Source organism: Thalassophryne amazonica, chromosome 21, assembly GCF_902500255.1.
Source record: "Thalassophryne amazonica chromosome 21, fThaAma1.1, whole genome shotgun sequence".
In the NCBI taxonomy this organism is placed as follows: domain Eukaryota; kingdom Metazoa; phylum Chordata; class Actinopteri; order Batrachoidiformes; family Batrachoididae; genus Thalassophryne; species Thalassophryne amazonica.
In genome coordinates, this window is record NC_047123.1 from 24710054 (window position 1) to 24734669 (window position 24616).

General features: G+C 40.1%; 1 protein-coding gene across 1 annotated transcript; it reads right to left on the reverse strand.

Annotated features, from left to right (window-relative positions):
* Positions 1–578: 578 nt before the first annotated feature.
* On the reverse strand, positions 579–23618 carry LOC117503321 (transforming growth factor beta-3 proprotein-like). The gene is made up of 7 exons (XM_034162540.1): positions 23273–23618; positions 13833–13996; positions 10088–10217; positions 7739–7846; positions 6599–6764; positions 5983–6136; positions 579–2712 (listed from the first exon to the last, which is right to left on the reverse strand). The coding sequence occupies exons 1-7, from the start codon at positions 23616–23618 to the stop codon at positions 2554–2556; spliced, it is 1227 nt and encodes a 408-aa protein (XP_034018431.1). The 3' UTR covers positions 579–2553.
* Between the last annotated feature and the right edge of the window lie 998 nt (positions 23619–24616).

A 24616-nucleotide genomic window follows, 5' to 3' on the forward strand; every position in this document is an offset into this window, starting at 1 on the left:
AGCAAGGGGAATGACAGACTGCAGAGTTCTGACTGCACATCCAGTTACTTTTCACCCTTGAACAGGAAGGTCACGAGTACAATCACAGAACAAGTATAATAAAAATAATGAATAAAACCTAATGCATTGTGAACTATTAGGGCACCCATTCGACTGCAAGCTTCCACATTGTGATATCTCAAGAAAAATTTCCTTACTGTAATGGCCTGTTTGTATTTTATATACACATACATGTTCTTGGCTCCACCCCTTTCTGCAAAAATGTTACAAAATGTAAATGTTTATATTCAAAGTTCAGGATCAAACATCAGAGATAATGATATACTAAACCAGGAACATGATCAAAAATTAGTTATCAGGATCAAAGTTCAGGAGTCAGGATTAAAGGTCACTGGTCATGATTAAAATGCGTCAATCAGAATTGAGGAACAGCATTAAGGATCAAAGAACAGTGATAAGAATCATTTGACTACAATCAAAGTTAGTTCGAATTTAAGATCCTTGATTGGGATCAAAGACAATCTGGATCAAATGTCAGGATCAAAGACAGTCTGGATCAAAGGCCCAAGGCTACTGTCACTAGTCAAGCATAATCGAGAGTTAGCATTAAAAATCAAAGAGCAGTGATTAGGATCAAATGCCAGTAATTTCAATCAAATCTCAAGATCAAAGATCAGCAAACTTTCATTATTCAGAAATTGGGATTAAAGCCCAACATTCACCTTCAAAGGTCCTTGATTATGACCAAAGATCAGCTTTCATGATCAATTAATGAGAAAAATCATTCATATGTGTGATTGACTATCAATTGTTGTATTTTGGTTCAGATCCAGATAATGATGTGATTCTATGAGATTAAAAAAAGTATTTTTCATCAGGCGTTATCTTGCCTTGAGAGAGGTATGCACTCTAATGGGCGCCCTTTTAGTTTCATGAACTGGTCATATTTTAGACCTTGTTTTTCCGTGGGGTTCTTATTCACGGCTATCTCGTTTAGTGTCTAGACCTGGAATGTGGGCTATTTAAAGGGGTCATGTTACGCATATTTTCAGCAAGCTAATAAAGATCACCAGTTGTTGTATGTTGATAACTGAAGATATGTGATGAAACATCGTGACTCATCCATAAGAAAGATTTTCACATCAAAAGAATGCAGACAGCTCAATGGTTATTTACCACTAAGCAAGGAGGATTTCAAATATGGCCTTCCGTGACATAAGTCCCAGAAGTGCAAAGAGACATTTGGTCTTAAATTTCTTTAAGAACAAAGAAAAAAAATGATTTTGTTATGAAACAATAACTCTTTGGAAAGGGACAAAACTGTTCTTCCCCCCCCATAATTTGACCCCTTTAACTAATCCTTCCAACAATCAGACATAATGATTTTTTACTGCTGTGACACAATCAGATATTTAGAAAAGCCATCTGATTTTATTTTATTCGGACAGTTTCATTTTAATACAGTAACTCAGAGTTCAAAACTGCAGTAAAACATGAACGCATACAAAAGGACAGACTTGAGAATCACAGGGAAATCCTTGTAACAACACTCATAGATTAATACGAAAGTGTTTCCATCCCGGATATTAAAGATAAGACTTCATCCCAGTTAGTGAAACAATCACAATATGACAAGTTGCACAACAGACCAAATCTGCTAATGTAAAAAAAAAAATTTAAAATTTAAAACCCTGTTGCGTAACACTTGTTCTTTTCCAGTATATTCTTTGATTTCCCAAAAATGATTTGAACCTGTTACACGTGAAAACGTCCAGTGAATGGCAAGTTTCCATCACAGTTCTTCCCTTTCACACAGGTCTGGTCTTCCATCCATTTTAATAGATGCAAGGGGAAAAAAAAAAGGGGGTCATTGCTGCTGGCGGGACAAAAAAAAAAAAAAAAAAGCTTGGCTCGACTTCTTTGTTCATTCACTTTCCATTGCAAATCCAGCAGGCATGCTCTCGGCTCTCCTTTTCCCTGACCGCAGCTATGGCTTTGGATACAGCAGCAAGTCTGTCCTTTCTCCTTTGTGTTTGAAGATAATGCCCGAAGCAGTTCAAGGAAAAAAAAAAATCCAGCCTGTTCAGGACAGCTTCATCAATTATTTTTCGTGGCGATTAACGGTATCATCCCGAGGAGACAGGAGAAACTACTCAGCTGTTCTGTGGGCATAGCGGCGGATCTTTGTCGATTTATCAGCTCGAGGTTTAAGACTCGAATTAGATTGATGGTTGGAGCCAAAAGCTGCAGAAAATACACCACAAAGTCAGCGGGTCTTGGGTTTAATGTCCAACAGATCCAGTGAATTCTGCTTTAGGCTGGACCTTTATAAAAAAAAAAAAAATAAAAAAAACTATTCTAAACTGAGTGACTCGAGGGGGAGTTAGGAAAAAGGAAAAATTAGGTTCCCAATCTGCATCCTTTAAAAAAAAAAAAGTGTTCAAATCTAAACTATGACGTCACATGGTCCATTAAACATTTGTCACAGTTGAAGGTCCAAAAGTCAACAAGCTTAACAAATTCCGTCTGCAACACCTCACGTTTTACCTCTTCTCAGCTACACTTGCAAGATTTGACGATCATGTTGGACAGCTGCTCCACTTTAGGAGTTCGTCCAGAGTAGTAGAGTATAGTGAGGGGCTCCAGGTCCTGGGGGACACAGCAGGGGGAGGCTGACGCCTCTGGATTCAGAGTGTTGTACAGGCTCAGCAGCTAATGGAGAGCACACAGGGGAGACAAATGAAAATTACACCTTTTGACAGCAGGGTATTAACAGCTTTACCATTAATCATGTTGCAATAGGAGAACCCAGGGATAAGCACGGGCTCAGGCCAAGGTGAAGCTGTGTGTCAGCTTTGGTGGAGGTTGAGCCAAACCTGGAAAAAGTGTTTGTTCCATTTTTGTAACTTTCAAGGTTGTTGTGGATTGTAATAAGTATTAAGTATCGGGTCAGGTAGAGCAGGTAGCTCAGGAGGCTACCAATATGTAGTTTTTGGTTCCGTTCCCGGCCATGTTACCTGTCTGCGTCCTTGGCAAGACACTTAGTCTGCAATGTCTGTCCACACAGGGTAAATGGGTAGCGGCCTTGGCTGGGGAAGTAGCCTACATTGGACTGGTGTCCCGTCCAAGAGTCCACAGTGAGATCCAGCAAGAAATGGCAAATTGTTTTTCCTTGAAAACACCAATGCTGCACACATGGAAAGTTCCATAGTTGTTATTATTGTATTGAATTTATTACAGGGCAGCGCGGTGGCTTAGTGGTTAGCACTGTTGCCTCACAGCGAGAAGGTCATTGGTTCAATTCCCGCCTGTGGCCTTTCTGTGTGGAGCTTGCATGTTCTCCCCGTGTGTGCGTGGGTTTCCTCTGGGTGCTCCAGTTGGGTGCTCCAGTTTCCTCCCACATCCAAAGACATGCGGGTTAGGCGGATTGGAGTCTTTAAATTGTCCGTAGGTGTGCGTGTGCATGTGACTGTGTTTGCTTGTCTGTTTGTGGCCCTGCAACAGACTGGCGTCCTGTCCTGGGTGTACCCTGCCTCACGCTCTATGACTACTGGGATAGGCTCCAGCCCCCGCGACTCTCAATTGGACTAAGCGGTTGAAGATGTGTGTGTGTGTGTGAATTTATTACTGAGAATTGATTCCTGTCATTTTGTTGACTATTTCAAATAGAATGTGAGGATTTGGGGAAGGATTTGCAGTAGGGAGAGACCGATAATCAGCTTGGCCAAGCTGATTATCGGTCTATCCCTACAGAGCACCCAGAGGGATTATGTGACTATGCCGATTATCGGCCCAGGCCGATTATCGGTCAATCCCTACAGAGTACCCAGAGGGATTATCCGAATAAGCAGATCAACCGCCCAGCCAATTATCAGTCTATCCCTAATCTGCAGTTATGTGGTAGTTTAGAGCTGAACTGAAGCGAGTTTCCTTTTCAAGATAGCAGTACACCCTGAGAGATTTGGTGAAGAATAGCCTAGGAATGCCTTGGAAGCCCCCTGTAATAATGAGAAGATATAGCTGGGGTAGCGATATTGACATGGCCCAAATAATTTTGTAAATGATGCAGCGATACCTATCGGAAATTGAGACTCAGCTATATTGGATACTTGTGGACAGAGGTGGAATGAAGTCCCAAGTCAAGTTTGAAGTCATAATGACCACCAATTGTTTGCAAGCTGACTTGGGACTTGCACCTTGTTGACTTGAGAATGACTTGACAGTGACTTCATCCCACCTCTGCTTGTGGACTCATGAACTACTGGTTGTTGACACAGAAAAGATCTCTGAGGGTTCACCTAAGAAATAGTTCTCCAATTTGCTTTCTATAAGAAAGCATTTATAATTTGGATCTACAACCCCAATTCCAATGAAGTTGGGATGTTGTGTAAAATGTAAATAAAAACAGAATACAATGATTTGCATATCCTCTTCAACCTGTATTCAATTGAATACACCACAAAGACAAGATATTTAATGATCAAACTGAGAAACTTTATTGTTTTTGTGCAAATATTTTCTCATTTTGAAATGGATGCCTGCAACACGTTTCAAAAAAGCTGGAACGGTGGTATGTTTACCACTGTGTTACATCACCTTTCCTTCTAACAACACTCAATAAGCATTTGGGAACTGAGGACACTAATTGTTGAAGCTTTGTAGGTGGAATTCTTTCCCATTCTTAGTTGATGTACGACTTCAGTTGTTCGACAGTCCGGGGTCTCCACTGTCGTATTTTAAACTTCATAATGCGCCACACATTTTCAATGGGCGACAGGCCTGGATTGCAGGCAGGTCAGTCTCGTACCCGCACTCTTTTACTATGAAGCCACACTGTTGTAACATGCAGAATGTGGCTTGGCATTGTCTTACTGAAATAAGCAGGGACGTCCCTGAAAAAGACATTGCTTGGATGACAGCATGTGTTGCTCCAAAACCTGGATGTACCTTTCAGCATTGATGGTGCCATCACAGATGTGTAAGTTGCCCATGCCATGGGCACTAACACACCCCCATACCATCACAGATGCTGGCTTTTGAACTTTGTGCTGGTAACAAACTGGATGGTCTTTTTCCTCTTTTGTCTGGAGAACACGATGTCCATGATTTCCAAAAACAATCTGAAATGTGGACTCATCAGACCACAGCACACGTTTCCACTTTACGTCTGTCCATTTCAAATGAGCTTGGGCCCAGAGAAGGTGGCTGCGTTTCTGGATGTTGTTGTTGATGTCTGGCTTTCACTTTCCATAGTAGAGTTTTAACTTGCACTTGTAGATGTAGCGACGAACTGTGTTAACTGACAGTGGTTTTCTGAAGTGTTCCTGAGCCCACGCTGTAAGATACTTTACACAATGATGTCGGTTTTTAATGCAGTGCCGCCTGAGGGATTGAAGGTCACGGGCATTCAATGTTGGTTTTCAGCCTTGCCGCTTAGTGTATAAAGTTCTCCAGATTCTCTGAATCTTCTGATTATATGATGGATTGTAGATGATGGAATCGCTAAATTCCTTGCAACTGAACGTTGAGAAACATTGTTCTTAAACTGTTGGACATTTTTTTTCATGCAGTTGTTCACAAAATGCTGATCCTCGCCCCATCTTTGCCTGTGAACGGCTGAGCCTTTTTTGGGATGCTCCTTTTATACCCAAACATAACACTCACCTGTTTCCAGTTAGGTGTTCTTTGAGCATTCATCAACTTTCCCAGTCTTTTGTTGCCCCATCCCAACTTTTTTGAAACGTGTTGCAGGCATCCATTTAAAAATGAGGAAATATTTGCACAAAAACAACAAAGTTTATCAGTTTGAACATTAAATATCTTGTCTTTGTGGTGTATTCAATTCAATATAGGTTGAGGAGGATTTGCAAATCATTGTATTCTGTTTTTATTTACATTTTACACAATGCCCCACCTTCATTTGAATTGTGGTTGTAGGCGTCGTCATCCTGTTGCAAATCCTATATGATGAGTTGTTCCTACCGTGCTGTGTGTGGTATCTGAGCTCCTCAGGTAAGGGCAGGGCCCGGAGCAGTAGTTGGCATCGTAGCCACTGGGCTCATGGATCCACTTCCAGTCCAAGTCACGCCGGAAATCGATGTGGAGTCGACGAACGCAGCAGCTCTCCTCCATGTTCCTATGACAAGAACCGACAGCAATTCCATTAAATACTTGGTGTTAATGTGTACATTTACTGCATATTCTGGCCAAATACCAGATAGGATAAAGGGTTTACCAAGAGTTACAAACATGACTAAACTCTTCAAAAGCGATTCACCGCCAGAAGTAAAGGTTTTCTTTTCCTTCCCATACCAGACATTGTTACGTTGACATGGTGTATGTCAATGATGAACTATCTTTAAGAACTGCCGCTGATGCTAACAGCTACTTTCCAAGGCGGTTAGCATTTTCTTTACTGTGGCCTCTCCATACTCAAATGTTCCACATTTATGGAATCATGTATGATATAAATGATGTTACGCTCAAAAACTGGACATCTAATAATTTCTGGAAAACTCATCAGTGGCTACATATAAAGGGGAAAAAAACTCCCTGTGGATAACCATAGATGATTAGCATGCATGTACGCATCACTCACGAGAAACAGTAGTTTGTATCCAGGGCTCTCTTGCGTCTGCGTTTGGACTGAGTGTCCAAGCGGTGAGGTGGGATCATCATAAGGACGAGGTGAGGCATATACTGTTCCTTCTGCTTCTTGGGGTGGCCCAGGTCCCAGTGACTCTGCTCCTCATCTCCATCCACACCTTTGCAGAGGAACGCAATGGAATCAAACACACAATCCAAGTGCAATAACTGGAATTCATATTTAAATGTGGCAAAATTAAACATCTGTTGGGCGGTAATTTAGTGGCAACATGGTTATATGTCATTATAATCACCATTCATACTAATCACATGAAATTTTTGGAAAAAATTAAAATGGCGTAGAATGTCCATAACTGGCTTCAGTCCATAAGACAATAAATCCTTCAACTTCATCAGTTTTACTAATGAAGTCTTTGGTCCTATAGGCTCTTGTGCTACACGTTCTACCTTGTACCATCTTTTATTATACACATGTACTCCTTCTTGCTCCTACTGGCATTCCTTCCCCTTCCCTGTACCGCCATCTCTCCAGGCTCATCTCAACATGATCCCTACTCTTACTACAGATCACAATGTCATCTGCAAACATAAGGTCCCTGAAGATGATTGTCTGCTCAGATCTGCCAACCTGTCCATCACAACGGCAACCAAGGGTTCAGAGTTGATTCCTTGATGCAAATCCACCTCGAACGCAATTATTCCTACTGCAACTGTCACGCTGTACATATGCTGCACTGCCCTCACATACTTCTTTGCCATTCCATGGTTCCTCATGCAATGCCTCAATTCCTCTTTCTGCACCCTACCATAAGCAAGGAAGACCTATATCGGCTCTGAGGCCACTGCTTGCCAGTGCCTATCCCAGAGTGCCATAGGATAAGAGTCTTTGAATCCCCCTTGATGGGATGTTTCTTGCGCAGACAAGCCTGGCACCCATTTACAGCCCGGTGGACTGCAGTCACGCAGATGACGTGTCTTGCTCAAACACACAGATGAGTAGCATGAGTGGGAATCAAACTGAGGTCTACATATTGATAGCCCAACCCGTTATCCCACTGAGCTGCTTTGCTCTTCACAAATAGAAAGTAAAAATAATCACATCCCCACGTAATGAATGAATGAATATACCCACCTTTAAATTTGGCTTCCAGCACCTCCTTCTCATTGTCGATGATGTCACCATTCGGGTTAAAGGTGTGGCACGGACAGTGCACACTGATTTCTAAACCCAGATTACTTCCTGAGAAGACAGAATTGTTTTTGAAACAAAGCAGCCGCCATCTTTAAAATTTGTTGTAAAGCACTCTTGTTGTTGGTTTTGCTTTCTTTGTGCTCAACTACGGTACTACGACAAGGAGAAAATCCCCTACAGCGCAAAATGCAAACGCATCCTAATTGTTAAAAATCAGTTATAGCATCAGAGAACCCTGGAAAATGTTTTGTATGTGCGATACATTGAGGCGATGCTTGGTGAGCAAATTTCCACTGAAAAGAACATTTTGGAATACATTCTTGCGTTTCGTTTAACACATCCACGATCACCTTAACACATCCACGATCACCTCTGTGTCGATAAGGGGAATTCTTTTTGGCTACAAATACTGGTGCAGTTACCCCAGAGACCCGTGTAATTGCCTGTACTCATTAGACTTCCAAAGATCACGAAACTGATATAAGCGTTTGCAAGCTAATGTAGCGTGTGCCGGTAATTTAGCGGCTGACTCACATTTGGATGACAGAGCTACAGTGATATCTAACAAATTGTTGTATTTAAATCATTTTATGAACCGCACTTATAAAGGGAAAAACACAATTTTCTTCTATTTTCTATCATTTTCAGCAATAGTCCTTAATTATTTGAATAATACTCCTGTCACATGAGGAATGATGATGTGAATTTTATTCACCCGGCTTACTGAGGTTATGTGAGCCTTTATAGAAATCAAATTAGTAGCAGTTTGCTAATACGATAACCAATGCCATCGGCTAGCATGGAGAACACACCATTGAGTAGGCCCAGACGCTATCTAGCTAGCACAGCTGCTATAATTAGTTTCAAAACAACTCTAAGAACTAAGTACATTATTTGAATAATACTGCAGTCACATAATTGATGATGTGAATTTTAGCCGCCCAGCTTACTGAGGCTATATGAGCCTTTATAGAAATCAAATTAGTCGCGGTTAGCTAATACGATAACCAATGCCGTCGGCTAGCATGGAGAACACACCATTGAGTAGGCCCAGATGCTATCTAGCTAGCACAGCTGCTATAATTAGTTTCAAAACAACTCTAAGAACTAAGTACATTATTTGAATAATACTGCAGTCACATAATTGATGATGTGAATTTTAGCCGCCCAGCTTACTGAGGCTATATGAGCCTTTATAGAAATCAAATTAGTCGCTGTTAGCTAATACGATAACCAATGCCATGAGCTGGCATGGAGGACACAGTATTGAGTAGGCCCAGAAGCTAGCTAGGTAGCACAGCTACTACAATTATGTTAAAATGAACTCTAAGAACTATCTTAAAAAAAAAAGTACATTATTTGAATAATACTGCAGTCACATAATTGATGATATGAATTTTATCCGCCTGGCTTGCTGAGGCTATATGAGCCTTTAAATCAAATTAGTAGCGGTTAGCTAATTCTCAAGGTCGGTCATCCAGGCATTTAACCTTGAGGGGCAGGTTTTCTCGGTGAAAACATCAGAGCTCATACAAATACATGTAACTTGGTCACTTTTCAAACTGGTAAGACTCGTCAGTAACATCAATTTAATGTACAATGGTTCATTTCAGGTCAGCCTGGTGTATAAATCTCACCGTTCTACGCAATGATAGCTGTCAACTGGCCGCTAGAAGCAAGTTAGAGACAATATAAAAAGCAAATGATTTCAATCGCATACAGCCTGAGTGTGTTTTCACTGAGCGGCCAGTCGCGGAAGTATGAATTTTGGCCTTCGCATGTGACATGGCTCCGACCTCGAGAATACAATAACCAATGCCATATAGGCTAGCATGAAGAAGACAGTACCTCGTGAGTAGGCCCTGAAGCTAACTGGCTAGTACTGATGCTACAGTTATTTTAAAAAGAACTCTTAAGAACTAAGTACGTTTGTAGTTTTCAGTGGAACAGTTCATATTTGGATGGGGCAGAAGTTTCTTTGAGAGTAGTCAATGCATCATAGCTAGCTGATACTATTTTCCTTCTATGATTTCAAACTGCAGCACCTAGCAAAGCGATGTAATAAGAAGAAATGTGATTATAATGGACGTAATGATGACGTAGGAGCACACAGATGACTTTCTTTGCTTTATTTTCTTTTTATGTCAATTCCTCGCTAATTTTCTTGCTATACTCATGATTTTTATGTCAATTCCTCACTAATTTTCTTGCTATACTCATGATTTGGCACTGTATGTATATTAAATTGACTTTGTTTGTTTTTTGTTTGACATGATACTGCTATTTCACCTCTGTTTGTCAGCCACTCCCGCACCGTTTCCGTCACGTCAAAGGAGATCCATTCCGAAGTGCCTCTGGTCAGCACATTCTTGGCTCCGATGTAGCGTTGTTTCCGAATGTGTTCGTTTGGCCTCACGATCTACAAACAAAGAGAACTGAAAACTCCAAAAACTGAAAACAAACAAAAAAGGCTTCAATAAATAACACGTGGACAAAGAAGTGCATGAGATAATGAAGACGTCACTGGAGGAAAATCTTTAAGCCGGTTGATTGTCAGAGCTCATTGTTTGAATTATCCCATTACAGTTTTGACCAGTTGTCATGAATCATCCGCTATGAGCCCTGGAGAGTGAGGGGCATTAAAACGTTTCAAATTATAGGCTCATCCAACCCGCACATTAGGCTCTGAATGAGCTCAGCAACAACATGGCTTCATCCAAGACTTTTCCATTTTGAGGACTTTATGGTTCCTGGAGCTACACTGGGAAATGTAAGATATGGAAAAATGAAATATAATGGGATAATGACTGATGAGCCCCAACGAGGCGATTCTTGAAATGCGACCTAATACGGATAAAGGGGCAGCTTGGCTATGATTGTTGTTTGTTTTCTAAATTATTTCTTTCAATCAAAAAAAAAAAGGGTGTGTGTGTGTGGGGGGGGGGGGGGGGGGGGGTTGCGATCACTGCAGCCATATCATTTTTGAAGTTATTTTGGCTCAGATGTTGGAAAATGTTTATTTTTCCCCTCTACTAAGGAGGTTTCTTCTTTTCTTTGTTGTCTGTTCATTAGTCAGCAGGATATCTCAAAAAGGACACAAACACATTTCAATGAAAATATGTGGAGAGGTAGTTTTTGGGTAAAGGAAGGACAGGCTCTTGGCCTTGATTTTTAACTTTTCATCTTTTATATTTAATCTTAATTATTTTTTCTAATCATGATTGCTGATGAGATCTGTTTCAGGTTTTCCTTTCATTACTTTTTTCTTGGTAAAAGGATTATTCCTTTGATTTGTTTTTTTTTTTTCCTCGAATATTAGGTTGAGGTGGATGACTTTTGATCCTGATTACTTACCTCTGTTTCTGTTATCGAACTTATTCTGATCTTTGTTTCCAGACATTTGTCTTTCAAATTCAAATTTATTAATCTGTATAGCGCCAATTCACAATGAGATTGTCTCAAGGCGTTTCACACAACATAATAAAAACTGGAAAAAAAAATGAATTAAAGACGAAACCGTAAACGAATACAAGAATTAAAAACACATAACACTAATGATAGATGTGTGTGAATGATGTGTGCTGGGAGCTGGGGCACAGTAGGAGAAAGCTCTGTGACAGGCAGACTTTTTGTTCACCCTGGGAACACATAAAACTCCTGCACCCTTTGATCACCTATGTTTGATTCTGAAATGCCATCCCAATCACAGCCACCTTTAGTATTTTAATCCTGATTATCAGACTTTGATCCTGCTAGTTAATCTGTGGTCCTGATCTTTGGACATGATCACTGAATCTGATCCTAATCTTTAATTGCTGTTGACAGGCTTTGGTTCTGCTCCCTGCTCTTTAATCCAGATCCTTAATTTTAGACCACAGCACTTTGGTCCTGATCATTCATCTTTGATCCTGTACTTTTAATCCTGATCATCAGACTTTGACTCTGATAATTCATCTTTGATCCAGATCTTAAATCCTTGTTACAGTGCTTTGATCCTGATGCTTCATCTGTGATCGTGATCTTTGGACATGATTGCTGAATATGACCCTAATCTTTTAATCATTATCACGAGGCCTTGGTCCTAATCACTGCTCGTTAATCCTCATCTTTAATCTTGACTACAGAGCTTTGATCCTCATCACTTAAACTTTGATCCGGACCCCTTTAATCCTGAACATCAGACTTTTACCCTGATAACTCCTCTTTTATCCTGATCTTAAATCCTAATCACAGTGCATTTGAGCTTGATACTTGAACATGATCACTGAATCTGATTCTAATCTTTGGTCCTTGGCTTTGGTCCTGATCACTGTTCTTCAATCTTGAACGCAGAGCTTTGGTTCTGATCCCTCATCCTTGATCCTGAGCTTTTAATCTGAATTATCAGACATTGACCCTAATATCTCCTTTCTGATCCTGATCTTAAATCATGATCACAGTGTATTGATCCTGATCTTAGACAGGATTTCTGTATCTGATCCTGATCTTTTAACCATTATCTCCAGGCTTTGGTCCTAATCACTGTTCTTTAATCTTGGCAGTAGAGCTTTGGTCCTGATCACTCATCTCTGATCCTTTGACAATGATATCTCTTTGATCCATTGATATCTCCTTTTTGATCCTGATCTTAAATCATGATCATGCTGCTTTTATCCTGATTGTTGGACATGATTGCTGAGTCTGATCCTAATCTTGTAAACTAGGCTTTGGTCATGATCCCTGATCTTTCATCTTGACCACAGAGCTTTGGTCCTAATCACTGTTCTTTAGTCTTGGCAGGAGAGCTTTGGTCCTGATCGCTCATCTTTGATCCTGACTTTTTAATCATAATTATCAGACTTTGACAATATCATCTCCTCTTTGATCTTGATCTTAAATAATGATCACAGTGCTTTGATCCTGATTGTTGGACGTAATTGCTGAGTCTGATCCTAATCTTCCGAACCAGGCTTTGGTCATGATCCCTGATCTTTCATCTTGACCACAGAGCTTTGGTCCTGATCTTTGAGGCTTACTGCTGAACTTTGATCCTGATGCTCATTCAGTCCTTGTCTTGGAACATTAGCGCCTCAGCACAAAAGCTGTGTTTTTGTCACCCTTCAAAATAGCCAAAGGGGGGGGGGGGGGGAGGTAATGTGCTGGAGAAGTAAGATTTGTGCTAAAGGTCATCAGGTTTGTGATGTCATCAAGCCAGTTTTTGAAAAAGTGGAATAAATATAAAAGGAAGAAGGGAACAAAAGGCATAAGAAATATTTTAAAATGTGGGGTGGCAGGGGTGGGGGGAGGGGTTAAATTAGAAAGGCACATCAAATCCCGCTCTGTGCGCTGCTTCACTGGCATAATGACATGTGGGTGGAATGGAACGAAAGAGGGAGGGAGATGAAAGGAAAGTTTTAAAATTGGATCAGGTCCAGATAGCCACAAAAAAGTTAGAGTACACAGCAATCCTCGAGCAGCTGTTCACTTTGGAGCTCCATTTGTATTTATTATTTTTGCACCATTTGTACGGGCTTTCCAAACAATGTGGGAACAGTTACTTGCCAGAAACAGTCACGGAAGAATTTCTGTATTTGTCACATTGAGAATAAACGAAAAAACGAACGAAAAGTGAAGGCAAACGTTTCAATAATCGTAATGGCCGTTAAACCCCTCGCTGAAAAATGTGCCCTCTCAAAATCAGGTTACTTCAGTCCTCATTATCCATCACTATACTATAAGAATGACTGTTGGTTGATAAGGACCACCATTGGGTTCAGTAAGTCCAGAGTTTTGCAAACATCGTGCATGCTTGTGAAGATTTTTCGATATTTGGCCTGAGCATATGTCCCATCTGCAACCGCCGTCTTATTGGAGTTGGAGGTTGGACTCTGAAATAATGTGGATACAGAAGAACTAACCAGGCTGATATAGTCTTCTTGCGCGTTTACAGCCAACACAACAGCCACTTGGGAGCTCCTCGCTGGCTGAACGTATTGCCTTTGGCACAACTTTACTAATCTCGGCAGAAGGACAAACAAACAGTACCTTTACGCACCTGGTAGAGCTCAATCCGCTGTTCATTCCTCTTGGCTGCTGAGTTTGGAACCCTCAGAGTACGAAACTCTGCTCTGAATAGGTTGGTTGAGTTTCTTTCCATGGTGGACACGTTGAAGCGGAAAACCTTTGATGTGATGCTTTTTGGGCAGTAGGACAGATCATCTATACACGAGAGAGAAGAAAACATTTTTTTTTTTTTTTTAGGAAATGAGCAGGGTTGTTAAATTTTACAAAATGGGAACAGTTGCCAACACTAGCAGTGAAGCTTTGGTGGTTTGTCTCGAGACAAGATTACTCCTGAAAGACCTTCAAGCTACAGTGTTTAGGATTCTAGGGGTATTTATTAGCAGAAATGGAGTATTGCATTCATTTGTGTACCTGAAACAATGAATCAGTGTGTTTGCACAAGATTAAAATGACCCCATTGTATCTACATGAGTCTAGCCTCCATCATGGAGGCCGCCATGTTGCACTGCTACATTGATGCAGTATAGTGTAGGACCATTTGTAATTTTATGTTAGTTATTTTGTTTGTTTTTTTGTATAAACAAAACTCACTTGATTTTGAAAGAAGATATAAGCTTTAAAAAAAAATTAAGGTGCCATTTTTTTTTCTTCACATTCTAAGTATCCAAAATCCAACATGGCGTCCAAAATGGCCTCCGTTTAGCAATAATACAATATCTTTGCTAATACACAAGATATAATTACAAAGTATCTAAATATATATTTTCTGACACAAGGAAACCAATGGAATCATCAAATTTAGGCTTAAGTTATTATTTACATGCTTAATTTCAAGATGGTGTCCAAATGTTCCTTGAACATTTGATAATGTTTGTTTGCTGCTCAGCTGACAAATAAAGCAAAGTCCAAAATCCACAGTTTTTGACTTGTTGTTAGATGAAGACTCCGCCATGCTGGTTAATTTACGGACTCTAAGCGAGGGTACTTGTTTCCTGCAAAAACAAAGAAAATATATCTTATACACCAAATGTTTAAGCTTAACCTAATGTGGAAAAACTGCGTTCAGCGACTGCATTCAAACACTGGTTTTTGGGTCCGCCATGTTTAATTCAGGATGGCAGTCTGCCTGAAATGTCACAAAATAAAAGATTAGTAGTCACAGTGAAGTTGTTATCCATATGGGAATCTCTAGATACAGTTTTACAAGGAATAGATGTGAAAAAAAATACTGGAACCAGATATATCAGCCATAATGTCAAATTTATGCCATTTTTGTTTATTGGAAGCCATCTTGGTTTTCAGGGCATTAGAATGTGGGAAAAAAAAAGGCACCTTTATTTTATTTTATTTTTTTAATGTTTAAATCATATTCAGGTTTTCAGTTTTTGCTTTCACCAAAAAAATTACACAAATGCTTATACTTAAAATGTTGCTTCTTGAATAGCCCGCCCAATTGAGATGAAGCGATTTTAGAGGATCATGTAATTGTGTAAATGAGGCATGTTAGCATATGTGTCTTCATTTTTGTGAAATGGAGGATCATGCATATTGTTTATCACAAGACAAGGAGAGGAAGCATGAATCAAAATTGCCAAAGAAGGGAAAAACATGAAGGGAACAATGTCATGACTAACGGTATAATGCAATCTGAAACCTCACCACTTCGTGACACTAAATCCTGCACACTGTAGCTTTAATTTAAAATATTATGAAGTTGTTTTGTGGTATTGTTCCTGAATTCAAAACACATTTACATTTCCTACCATTTGAAGAGGAAAAAGGAAAAAAAAATACTGCCTGCAGTTGAGCAAAAAATTTATTTTAAATGGATGAAAGAGTAAATCATGGGTGGGTTTCTGAGTGAATGTTTTCTAGATTTGTATTTGATGTCCTGGGTTTGTTGTCATCTTTTCCCAAAACCCATTTTAAAATCTGGGCAACATTTGCAAATTTGCAGAAAAGATCATTCCTTAGGGCCCCTTCACACATAACACGAAAAACACAGAGATGCCGTTTTTATGTATTTCCACGCGAGGACAGCAAGCAACACACGTCACAGTGGACAGTTGTAAGGCCATGTCCGTCAAAACGCTATACATGTTTTCCAGCCGTGACGTCCAGAACCAGAGTTCGCAATAGCTGCTGCTGTTGGCAGCCACACCCCCTGTCCGTTCAGTGCACACACCATTGTATCACTCTCTGTGTTATGTGATTTTTTTTTTTTTTTTTTAAAGTCATTTGCTATGTAATGTGTATGCAGTTAGTGTAGTACTTATTAATATACCTGTCCTGGCTGTGGTTTCTGTGTTTTTAATGTGACACGTCGTGTGCACTGAGCCGTCACTTGCAGCTGTCAGAGAGTGTCTGGTCAGTGATAAGCTGGGAGGCAGCTCATTGTGCTGTGTGCGCTCAGACGTGGCTGGCCACTCCCCATCTGTACATGCATATCAGCAGTTCATGCAAGTGCGCTCCCGCCCCTCCCCCTGGCACGCCACATCTGTTGCAGATGGAGGGGGGTTGTGGGGAGGGGGGAGAGCCACAACACGCGCAATACACATGCATGGCACATGGCCGACATCTGCCGCGAGAGGGACTGAATGAGCTCTCACAGGGCACACTGTCTTTCGGCCGCTGGTGTGCACGAATACTTGTAGTGACAGGTGTACGAGGCGTTAGAGGCGGCTCCGATTTTTCACCAACAACATTCAATTCCTCCTTCGTGCACTAGTCAGCTTCAATCGTGTTATGTGTGAAGGGCCCCTTAACCATTATGCCCTGTGAGATGGGACCACACATGCATTATTTATTTTAATATTGGCCACATTTGAGAAATACATTTTTCTTCACGTTTTTACCCCATAACTCCATAAAATTCAGTCATAGATAGTCCAAACTATACCTTTTTGCAGTCTTTATGATCAGACAAATAATGTGGTATAGTTTTTTTTATATGATTGAAGCATTTTTAAATTTTCACCCCTGTGTAAGTCTTCAACTGACCCCTACCTGGCTGCTGACTGACAATTCAAGTTGACACTCTGCCTTTTCAAAAGAGTAAAGTCTATCTAAGGTGTATTTGTGCCAAATGTTTTGCTTGCATCACCATTTGAAGGATTCCTCTGTAAATAATCTATCTGCTGCACTAATTGGGAACCAGGAGAGTACAGCAGGTGGTCTTCCATTTAGAAAATGGGGACAACCATGGCAGCCACTAATTTGTGAGCAGGGCCACTGTACTGATGAAACAAGCTTTCCTGTGTTTTCTCTTGGTAGCTTTGAGTCATTGACCCAGCAAGCTGGCAGGATGGGTTTTGGGTTTGTTCTTTAGGCCTTTGTGATCTGGAAAACTGCAATCATCTTCATCTTCTTTTTCTTCAATATTGACCTCCTTTGGATGGGGTGAGGGCATGTTTCCACTGCATTTATTGTCTTTTTCTCTTGGTCAATGTGATGGACCAAGAACTCATCCAGAGTTGGGAAAAATTTCGAGGAAACTTGCTGGATCTGCTTGCTTCAAAATGGGCAGAGTTCTTCTGGATATGGTGAGCCTGCTGCGCTATCCTGTCAGAAATGGTTCAGACTGAGCAGAAACCTTTTACATTCCAGCAGCACAGACTAGCCGGTGACCAATTTTAATCAGAAACTTGGGGGTTTTGAGTAATTTAACACTAAAATTTGGTCTTGAGCTTCAGTTGATCCTAAAATATAGCAATGGTGAATTCATTTTGGGTAAATGTTCAAAATCTCTTTGATCAGTTTCAGGAGGAAAAAAATGTGGAATTGGAGCAAATTCAAACCTGGAGTCTCTGAATAATTTAAGGCCAACATCTGCTTTCTGGCCTCAGAGGTTCTTGATGTCTGAGTAGTCGGTAAATTGGGTTGTTTTTAGTCATAACATGAATGTTTGCATTTCTGACAGAATGTCATTGAATCCTCAAGAAACTAACAGTTTTGCCTGCTTTACTGAATATTTTAACATCTCATTTACCACTAGAAGTGTTCCCGATGTGACAAAACCTCTTCTTAAGAAACATAGTCTGGACTCCAGGTTGCTGGCCAATTAGACCCATTTCTATTTTTTCTCTTAAAATCCTTGTGAAAAGTGACTGCTATACAAATTCTTACATATTTTTCAGAGTGCACTCTTTTTGAGCCTTTGCAGTCTACATTTAAAGTGCACCACTCCACAGAGACTGCACTCACTAAAGTGCTGAATGATTTGTTTGCTATGGAAGCAATTTCATTCACTGTTGCTGTCATTCCATTAGAACTGAGAGCTATTTTGGCTTTTTTGGGCCAGATTATTGCATTGGTTAAAATCTTATTAATCAGATCATTCACAATGTTTATTTTTTATTTTATTTTTAAATAACACTACATCTGAATAGTCAACAGTGATATATTGTGTGGTTCTGTTCTAGGTCCTCTTATTTTGTCTTTATATTGCACCCTTAGTTAGATGTGGTCACTGGACTGACTTTCACTGTTGACCTACAGATTTACATGCCTGTTACATTGCAAAACTGGAGTCTTGTCTGTTGCTTTGAAAAGCTGAATTTCTTATTATAATTTTTTAACTTGGAGAAGTTAAAAAGAATTTCTAATGGTCCTGTTGGACAGCGATATCTTTATGATCATTTAACACTGTCTTTGGTGAATATGATGCATCATAATGAAAGATTTAAGAGTCACTGAGTGACATTTGGTCTATTTTAAGCTGTGTACCATTGCAAGGATTAGACCTATTTTCTCTTTTACGTGTTTTTGAGAAAGTGATTCAGGCTTTTTTGTGTCTTTGATTACTCTCTCATTATTTTCTGGTTTACCGCAAATAAGTACAAGATGTATGGGTGACAAGAGAATCCAGCAGCTTGTGTTCTGAACGGAACTAGGGGATTGGATTTGATCAAATCGCACACTGGCCTCTCTCCACTGGCTTCCAGTAAAAGTGAAAAGACATTTTAAGGTTCACTACTGACTTATAAACTTCTGAATACCTGTTCTCCTTCTTAATTTGTGGAATAAATCGAGTATTATGCATCACGTTGTGTACTACTGTCTCAGTTTGAAGTTTTTAATTGTATTCCTCGGGTTAAGAAGAAGCTGAGAAGATGTTGGGATTAAGGGTTTAGTAAGTCCATTTGACTTCTCCGTTGGTTTGTTTGGTGTTGCCCCAGCAGATCTGAGATGGATCTGCATGTTGACTTGGCACAAGTTTAACACCAGATGCTGGACGCATATCCGCAAATGCATGAACATTCATCCTTGTGTAACTAACTCAAGTTGGTATGGAGGATATCAAGAGTTTAAATAAAAATGTTAGATTTCATACATTTGGAATTACTCCTGGCCATTGAACCTACCAACAAACCTTTTAGTCTGGCCTCGTATAGTTGGCATATGACTATCCTGAGGGACCGATATCAGCACTAGGATTGATAATGTAATTCTATAACAAATAACTGCCAGGACAACAACAAAAATAAACTTCAATACATCCAATAACCACCACATTAGACTATACTACAACCCCAATTCCAATGAAGTTGGGACATTTTGTGAAATGTAAATAAAAACAGAATACAATGATTTGCAAATCCTCTTCAACCTATATTCAATTGAATACACCACAAAGACAAGATATTTAATGTTCAAACTGATATAATTTATTGTTTTTGTGCAAATATTTGCTCATTTTGAAATGGATGCCTTTTGAAATGATACATTTTACACAATGTCCCAACTTCACTGAAATTGGGGTTGTCCAAGTACTGGAAGATTGGGAAGTAGGCACTAAGAGAGGCAACCATCATCAAAGCAATTTATCTATTTCAGTTACTATGGTAACTGGCATGCTCAACAGTTGCAACCTGGAAGTACTCGCCTTTGTTTGAAGACCTTATTTGCATAAATTAACACATTACTACTGCCAGAGGTTGGATATATACAATCTATGATTTCCTAGAGCTTTTTTTTTTCAGTAGCTGAAATGTGGTTATTATTGCGTGGCTAGAAACCTTTATTACAGCTCTTGTAAGCTCAACTGTGTCCCGCACATACTTGGAGTGTAGACTGTGGCCGACTCAGAGCTTGGATGGTGTGTTGCATTTTTGGTAACTTTTTTAAACAATTGATGCAATCAGGTTTATACAGGGAATTTTCCATGGCTTGTAAAATACTGGAAACTATATTTTCCAAAATATTTCAAACAAAACCTGGAAGTAAATTGAAGGGAATTTTTTGTTTTTGTTTTAGCTAATTTTGGATGGTTGGTGTGCTTAAAACCATGTGTTTCATAGGGATCTCGTTCCAGCACTTTGACAGACGGTGGTGTGGCACCAATTTTATCTGCACACACTGCCAACATTATCATAATTCTTCAGTGTGTCTCAGAAATATTTTGTCTGTATTTGGGTGAGAAGTTGTCATTGAAATGGCATTATTATTATTATTTTTTTAAACCACAGCTGTAACTTCACCTCACTGGTATCTGCGTATCAAAAGCCCAGTGAATCCCAACTATCACTGGTCCTACTGACAACTTTTTGGACCCAAACCCCTTCTGACCATGATGACTTTTCCATGAACCAAACTCCAGTCATTGACTTATGCCAGATTCAGAAAGGAAACCTTTCTGATGTTTGGTGTTCCGCCTCTTATAAAGTCTTCTATCAATTTTCTCCCACATCTGTAACTGTCCCAGAGGTTAAGGTTGGTTAACAGAGCTGTGTATTGCCAACGCCAAATGGGAACATATACCAAACAGTCTTAACATCTTCAGTAAGAGTTTTTTTTTTTTTTTATTAATTTATTTGTAAAGGGACCATGTACAATAAAGAACATAAATGTTTCCATTTGATGCATATAGTAAAGTTAGCTTAAAGCTAATTTACATCTGCAGTTCCATCAAGTGATGCCCAAAAGTGCAAATGTACTGTCACACTTACCCAAAAATATATATTATTTCTTGACTTGTGCTAAAGTATTGAATAGTTTGTGCCCCGAGAGTGAAATATCACTTGTCAGCCATCTTTGTTATTACCTTTTCAGGCCTAATTTGAAATGTACAGTGATACGTTTTCCAAAAATGTTTCCAGGTTCAGAGCAAACCGGCATTTATGTTTGGCTTCATGTCAATATTAAGTGTTTGAATATTGATGAGTCATGTTCAAGAGAATACAAGCAAAGTTAGCATATGAAGCTAGCAATGCTCAATAACAGTAGTGAGCATCACCGATGGATGGTGTCAACTGCTGCTATCATTAGCATACGCAGCCATGCTAACAGAGGCAAACGATAACCCTTAGTGTTATTTGAGATTAGCTTCAAGGACACTTTCTAGGCATTTTCTACGAGTGGGTGCATCGTTCCTCAAACACAGCATGTTGACTGAACAGTGAATCAATAGATTTACCCCTGATCTCGGAATTATGAGTTCAGGTGTCTCCTGATCTCATAATTACGAGATCAGGTGTCTAACTTTATACCCCTGATGTCGTGATTACGAGATCAGGGGTCTTTTTTTATCTAGTGACTGCAATACGTTTTCATAGGTCAGTACCTGGTTAATTTGTTTTCAAAGTGGAAACGTGTTCGTGTTGTTGCCTGGGTGACTGAGCTGTTGGTAAGGATCGAAAGCTGGACACGATATCATCGGTTAAAAGAAAAGTTTACCAATCTTAATAAACTGGAACGTGCATTCGGGAATTGTTTGTTCACATTTATAGGGATCATATTATGTGCCTTGTCAAAGTGATGAAAGCTCTCCAGATTGGCTGTTTATTGACAGACCGCGCTTGGCTGATGACGAGCCGGCTTCACGCAGTCTACATGATCACATATATTACGCCCACTGCAGTTCGCTTATTCTTTAAGCTGTTCGGTCTTGAATCAGATTTCACAATTTCAATGTAAGAATGTCTGGCGTAAATAATGTTTTGAATAATTGTTTGAAACCACTAAATTTCAGTGCTAGCTACCCCACAGACTGTCAGGGTATGCCTCAAAGAAAGCAAGAGTCCAAAGTTGAACTTTTGTTACATATGTCGTAGAAGTCTAAAATGGGTCCTTTCAGGCAAATTGTGCTTATTGCACAAGTGTTCAGTTGTAATTTTCTATTTAATATCTACCTCTTAAGAATAGGTATTTCACAGGTATAGCCGTTGACTGCCAATATATAAAAATGTAGGTTTGATTCTCGGTCACGCGACACGTCTGTGCCCGTGGATAAATTTGCATTGTTCCAGTCTACCCAGCTGTAAATGGCTGCCAACCCGGGTTGGGGAAGTGGGCTGTGATGGACTGATCTCCAATCTAGGGAGAGTCGAAGACTTCACACCGCAGAATCCGGGGATAAACATCGGCACCCATCGGGCTCGGGGCCTATACAGGACTTATTCTATAGGTAGATTAAAAAGCAGTTTTGCACAATATGGCCCCTTTAAATTAAGCAGCCTATGTGAGGACTCTTGAGTCAGAGTAAAGAAAGTTCATTTAAGATTTTTTGTTTGTTTTTGATTACGTGCACAAAAGTTCTGATCTTCACCTGTATCCATTCTTCCATCAGTGGCTCTGAATTCAGGAATACAACCAACCACACCAAGTCAAAGCGTGTTCTTGCAGTCAAAAACCATTTTGTGAGATTCAAAACAGAACATGGTCAAGGGAAAACATTCTCCAAAAAGCACCTGTTGATTTCAAAGGGACTGATGCAATGGTCTTGGCTTTGAGCCGCTCTGATTCTCACATGAGTGCAGCATATTTCCACAACATGACTCTCAAGTGCTGACACATGTCCTGATCAGCCCAGGCTTTCCAGGAGTGTTTCAGCGTGGAGCCAAATCACAGCCACACACTGGCACGCCGCTGGGGCTGAGGGCACGAATAATGGCTCAGTTTTCACACGAAATTGACTTAAACCCCGAGCAGCAAGTGATGTCACGCTCACGGGCCACCCATGTGGGAAGCTGACCAGCCAAAGCAGCCTGTGCTCTGTCAGCTTTTTCACAGCGGAGAGAGGAATCCCTGTCGACGCACGAACTGGCAGCCAACTTTTCCTGAAGGCATTCCCATCCGCCTGGGCAAATGTGCCTCTCAATCGGGTCTGACTGGAAAGGAAATGGGAACATCTGGGAAGAGGGACATGATCCGTTTAAAAAAAAAAAAGTGTGATGGGTGGGGGAAAGTGGAAACCAGGAGGAGAGTTACTTTCCTGGCGTGCAGGTTGGTCAAGCTCATCCTCCAAATGGAGAGCAGGGTTACTGACTCTGCTTCACAAAAAACAAACAAACTACAAATTAGAGTTTCTGAACTTTAAACTCATTAACTATCAATAATGAAACGCACACAGCTGGGTTTATTGACTCATCAACCTGGAAAAGGCTTCAACTCTCCACATCTGGTGCGTAATTACGCAGCGCATCGACGCGCCGGCCCCTTAAAAAAGCCACTTAAGTTAAAAGACATACTTACTACTTTCAGATGGACCGTAAATCATGTTGAATCTGTATATTTCTTTCGCATAATACTCCGTCTCGGTGTTCTCCGGACCGCAACTCTGCTGTCGATCCCTGCCGAGCATCTCCAGAAGCTCCTTGGTGCTGTTGTACAGAGCCTGGATCTGATACGGGATCTTACTCGGTCCGAGGGAATGCGGCGGACTCGTCAGCCGGAGCTTGCTCAGAATCTGGCCTCGTATCGCTTCCACCCGCTTCCTTTTCACATTGTCGATGTCCACGGTGGCGCAAGTGGACAGGGACGAACTCAAAGTTGCGCAATTGAGGAGAAGCACATAGAGCAAGACTTTACCCAAATGCATCTTCCTCTCCGGAGTCAGACGTGACGAAGCGGCTGTCAGACTGTGAAGATCCGCTGTTCAGCTGTCCAGCACCACCGAAACTGCCGCATATACGTCTCAAACCTGCGCACACAAACACTCCTCTGTTGCATTCTTGTGTTCGATCCAGTAAGCAGCTCGGAAACTTTGCATATTTTGTTCTTTGTCATTAAAATCTAGTTTTATTTTTATTTTATTTTTTTTTAGGGGTGCTGTGAGGACGCACAGTGTCAGGTTAAAGAGGTGTGTGTGCACACTTTGGCCTCGGTGTGTTTTATACCACTGCTTTGTGACGTTGCTGGGGGGAGGGACCGAACGCACAATGAATCCAGCGCCAGTCTTCACATGTTTATCGGATTATTGTCGTCGAACATGAACATTTTTTAAGTGTTTCTTGTAAAAATAGATATTTATTTTATTATTTTCAGCTTCCCCACGCCTGGTGCTTTGTTTTCCTTGAATCCAAGTCACACATGGTTGAACTAAAAAATACAGTCATATGACAAAAGTTCTCACCTTCTAGTGGTGAATTTTGGGCAATGCAACTGACTTCTTTTTTTTTTAATTCCTAATAATTTTCTCATAAAACTTTTAAGATATTGCACAGCTTTAAACAAGCTGCTAATATCTTGTTAATAATAGGATATTATTAACAAGATATTAACTATTTTATTGTTATTAAGGTAATATTATTGTTATCTTAATAATGTCTTAAGATATTATTAATATCTTAAGTTTTTTTATTTTTTAATTTATTTTTTATATTTTTTTGCTGTTATAGTGACAAGCTGGAAAACAGTCTTATTTTTTCATTTTTAAACTGAAAACAGCAATCCAGGATTAGTTTGCCATATCTGTTTGATTTGCTCTTAAAATAAGTACTGAAATTGTGGGAAAGAGACTTTACATTTGAATGTGTTTGAAGATTCACACTTTCTGATGTAGCAGTGGTAAACACAATTAGATTTAAAGTAATAAAT

Bases quoted from the DNA above. Each gene is read 5' to 3' on its own strand.
- LOC117503321 (XM_034162540.1), bottom strand. From the start codon at position 23,618: ATGCATTTGGGTAAAGTCTTGCTCTATGTGCTTCTCCTCAATTGCGCA. The intron at 10,218-13,832 runs GTGCGTAAAGGT...CTTTGTTTGTAG, and splicing joins AGCGGATTGAGCTCTACCAG to ATCGTGAGGCCAAACGAACA. The intron at 6,765-7,738 runs GTGGGTATATTC...TCCTCTGCAAAG, and splicing joins GCTGGAAGCCAAATTTAAAG to GTGTGGATGGAGATGAGGAG.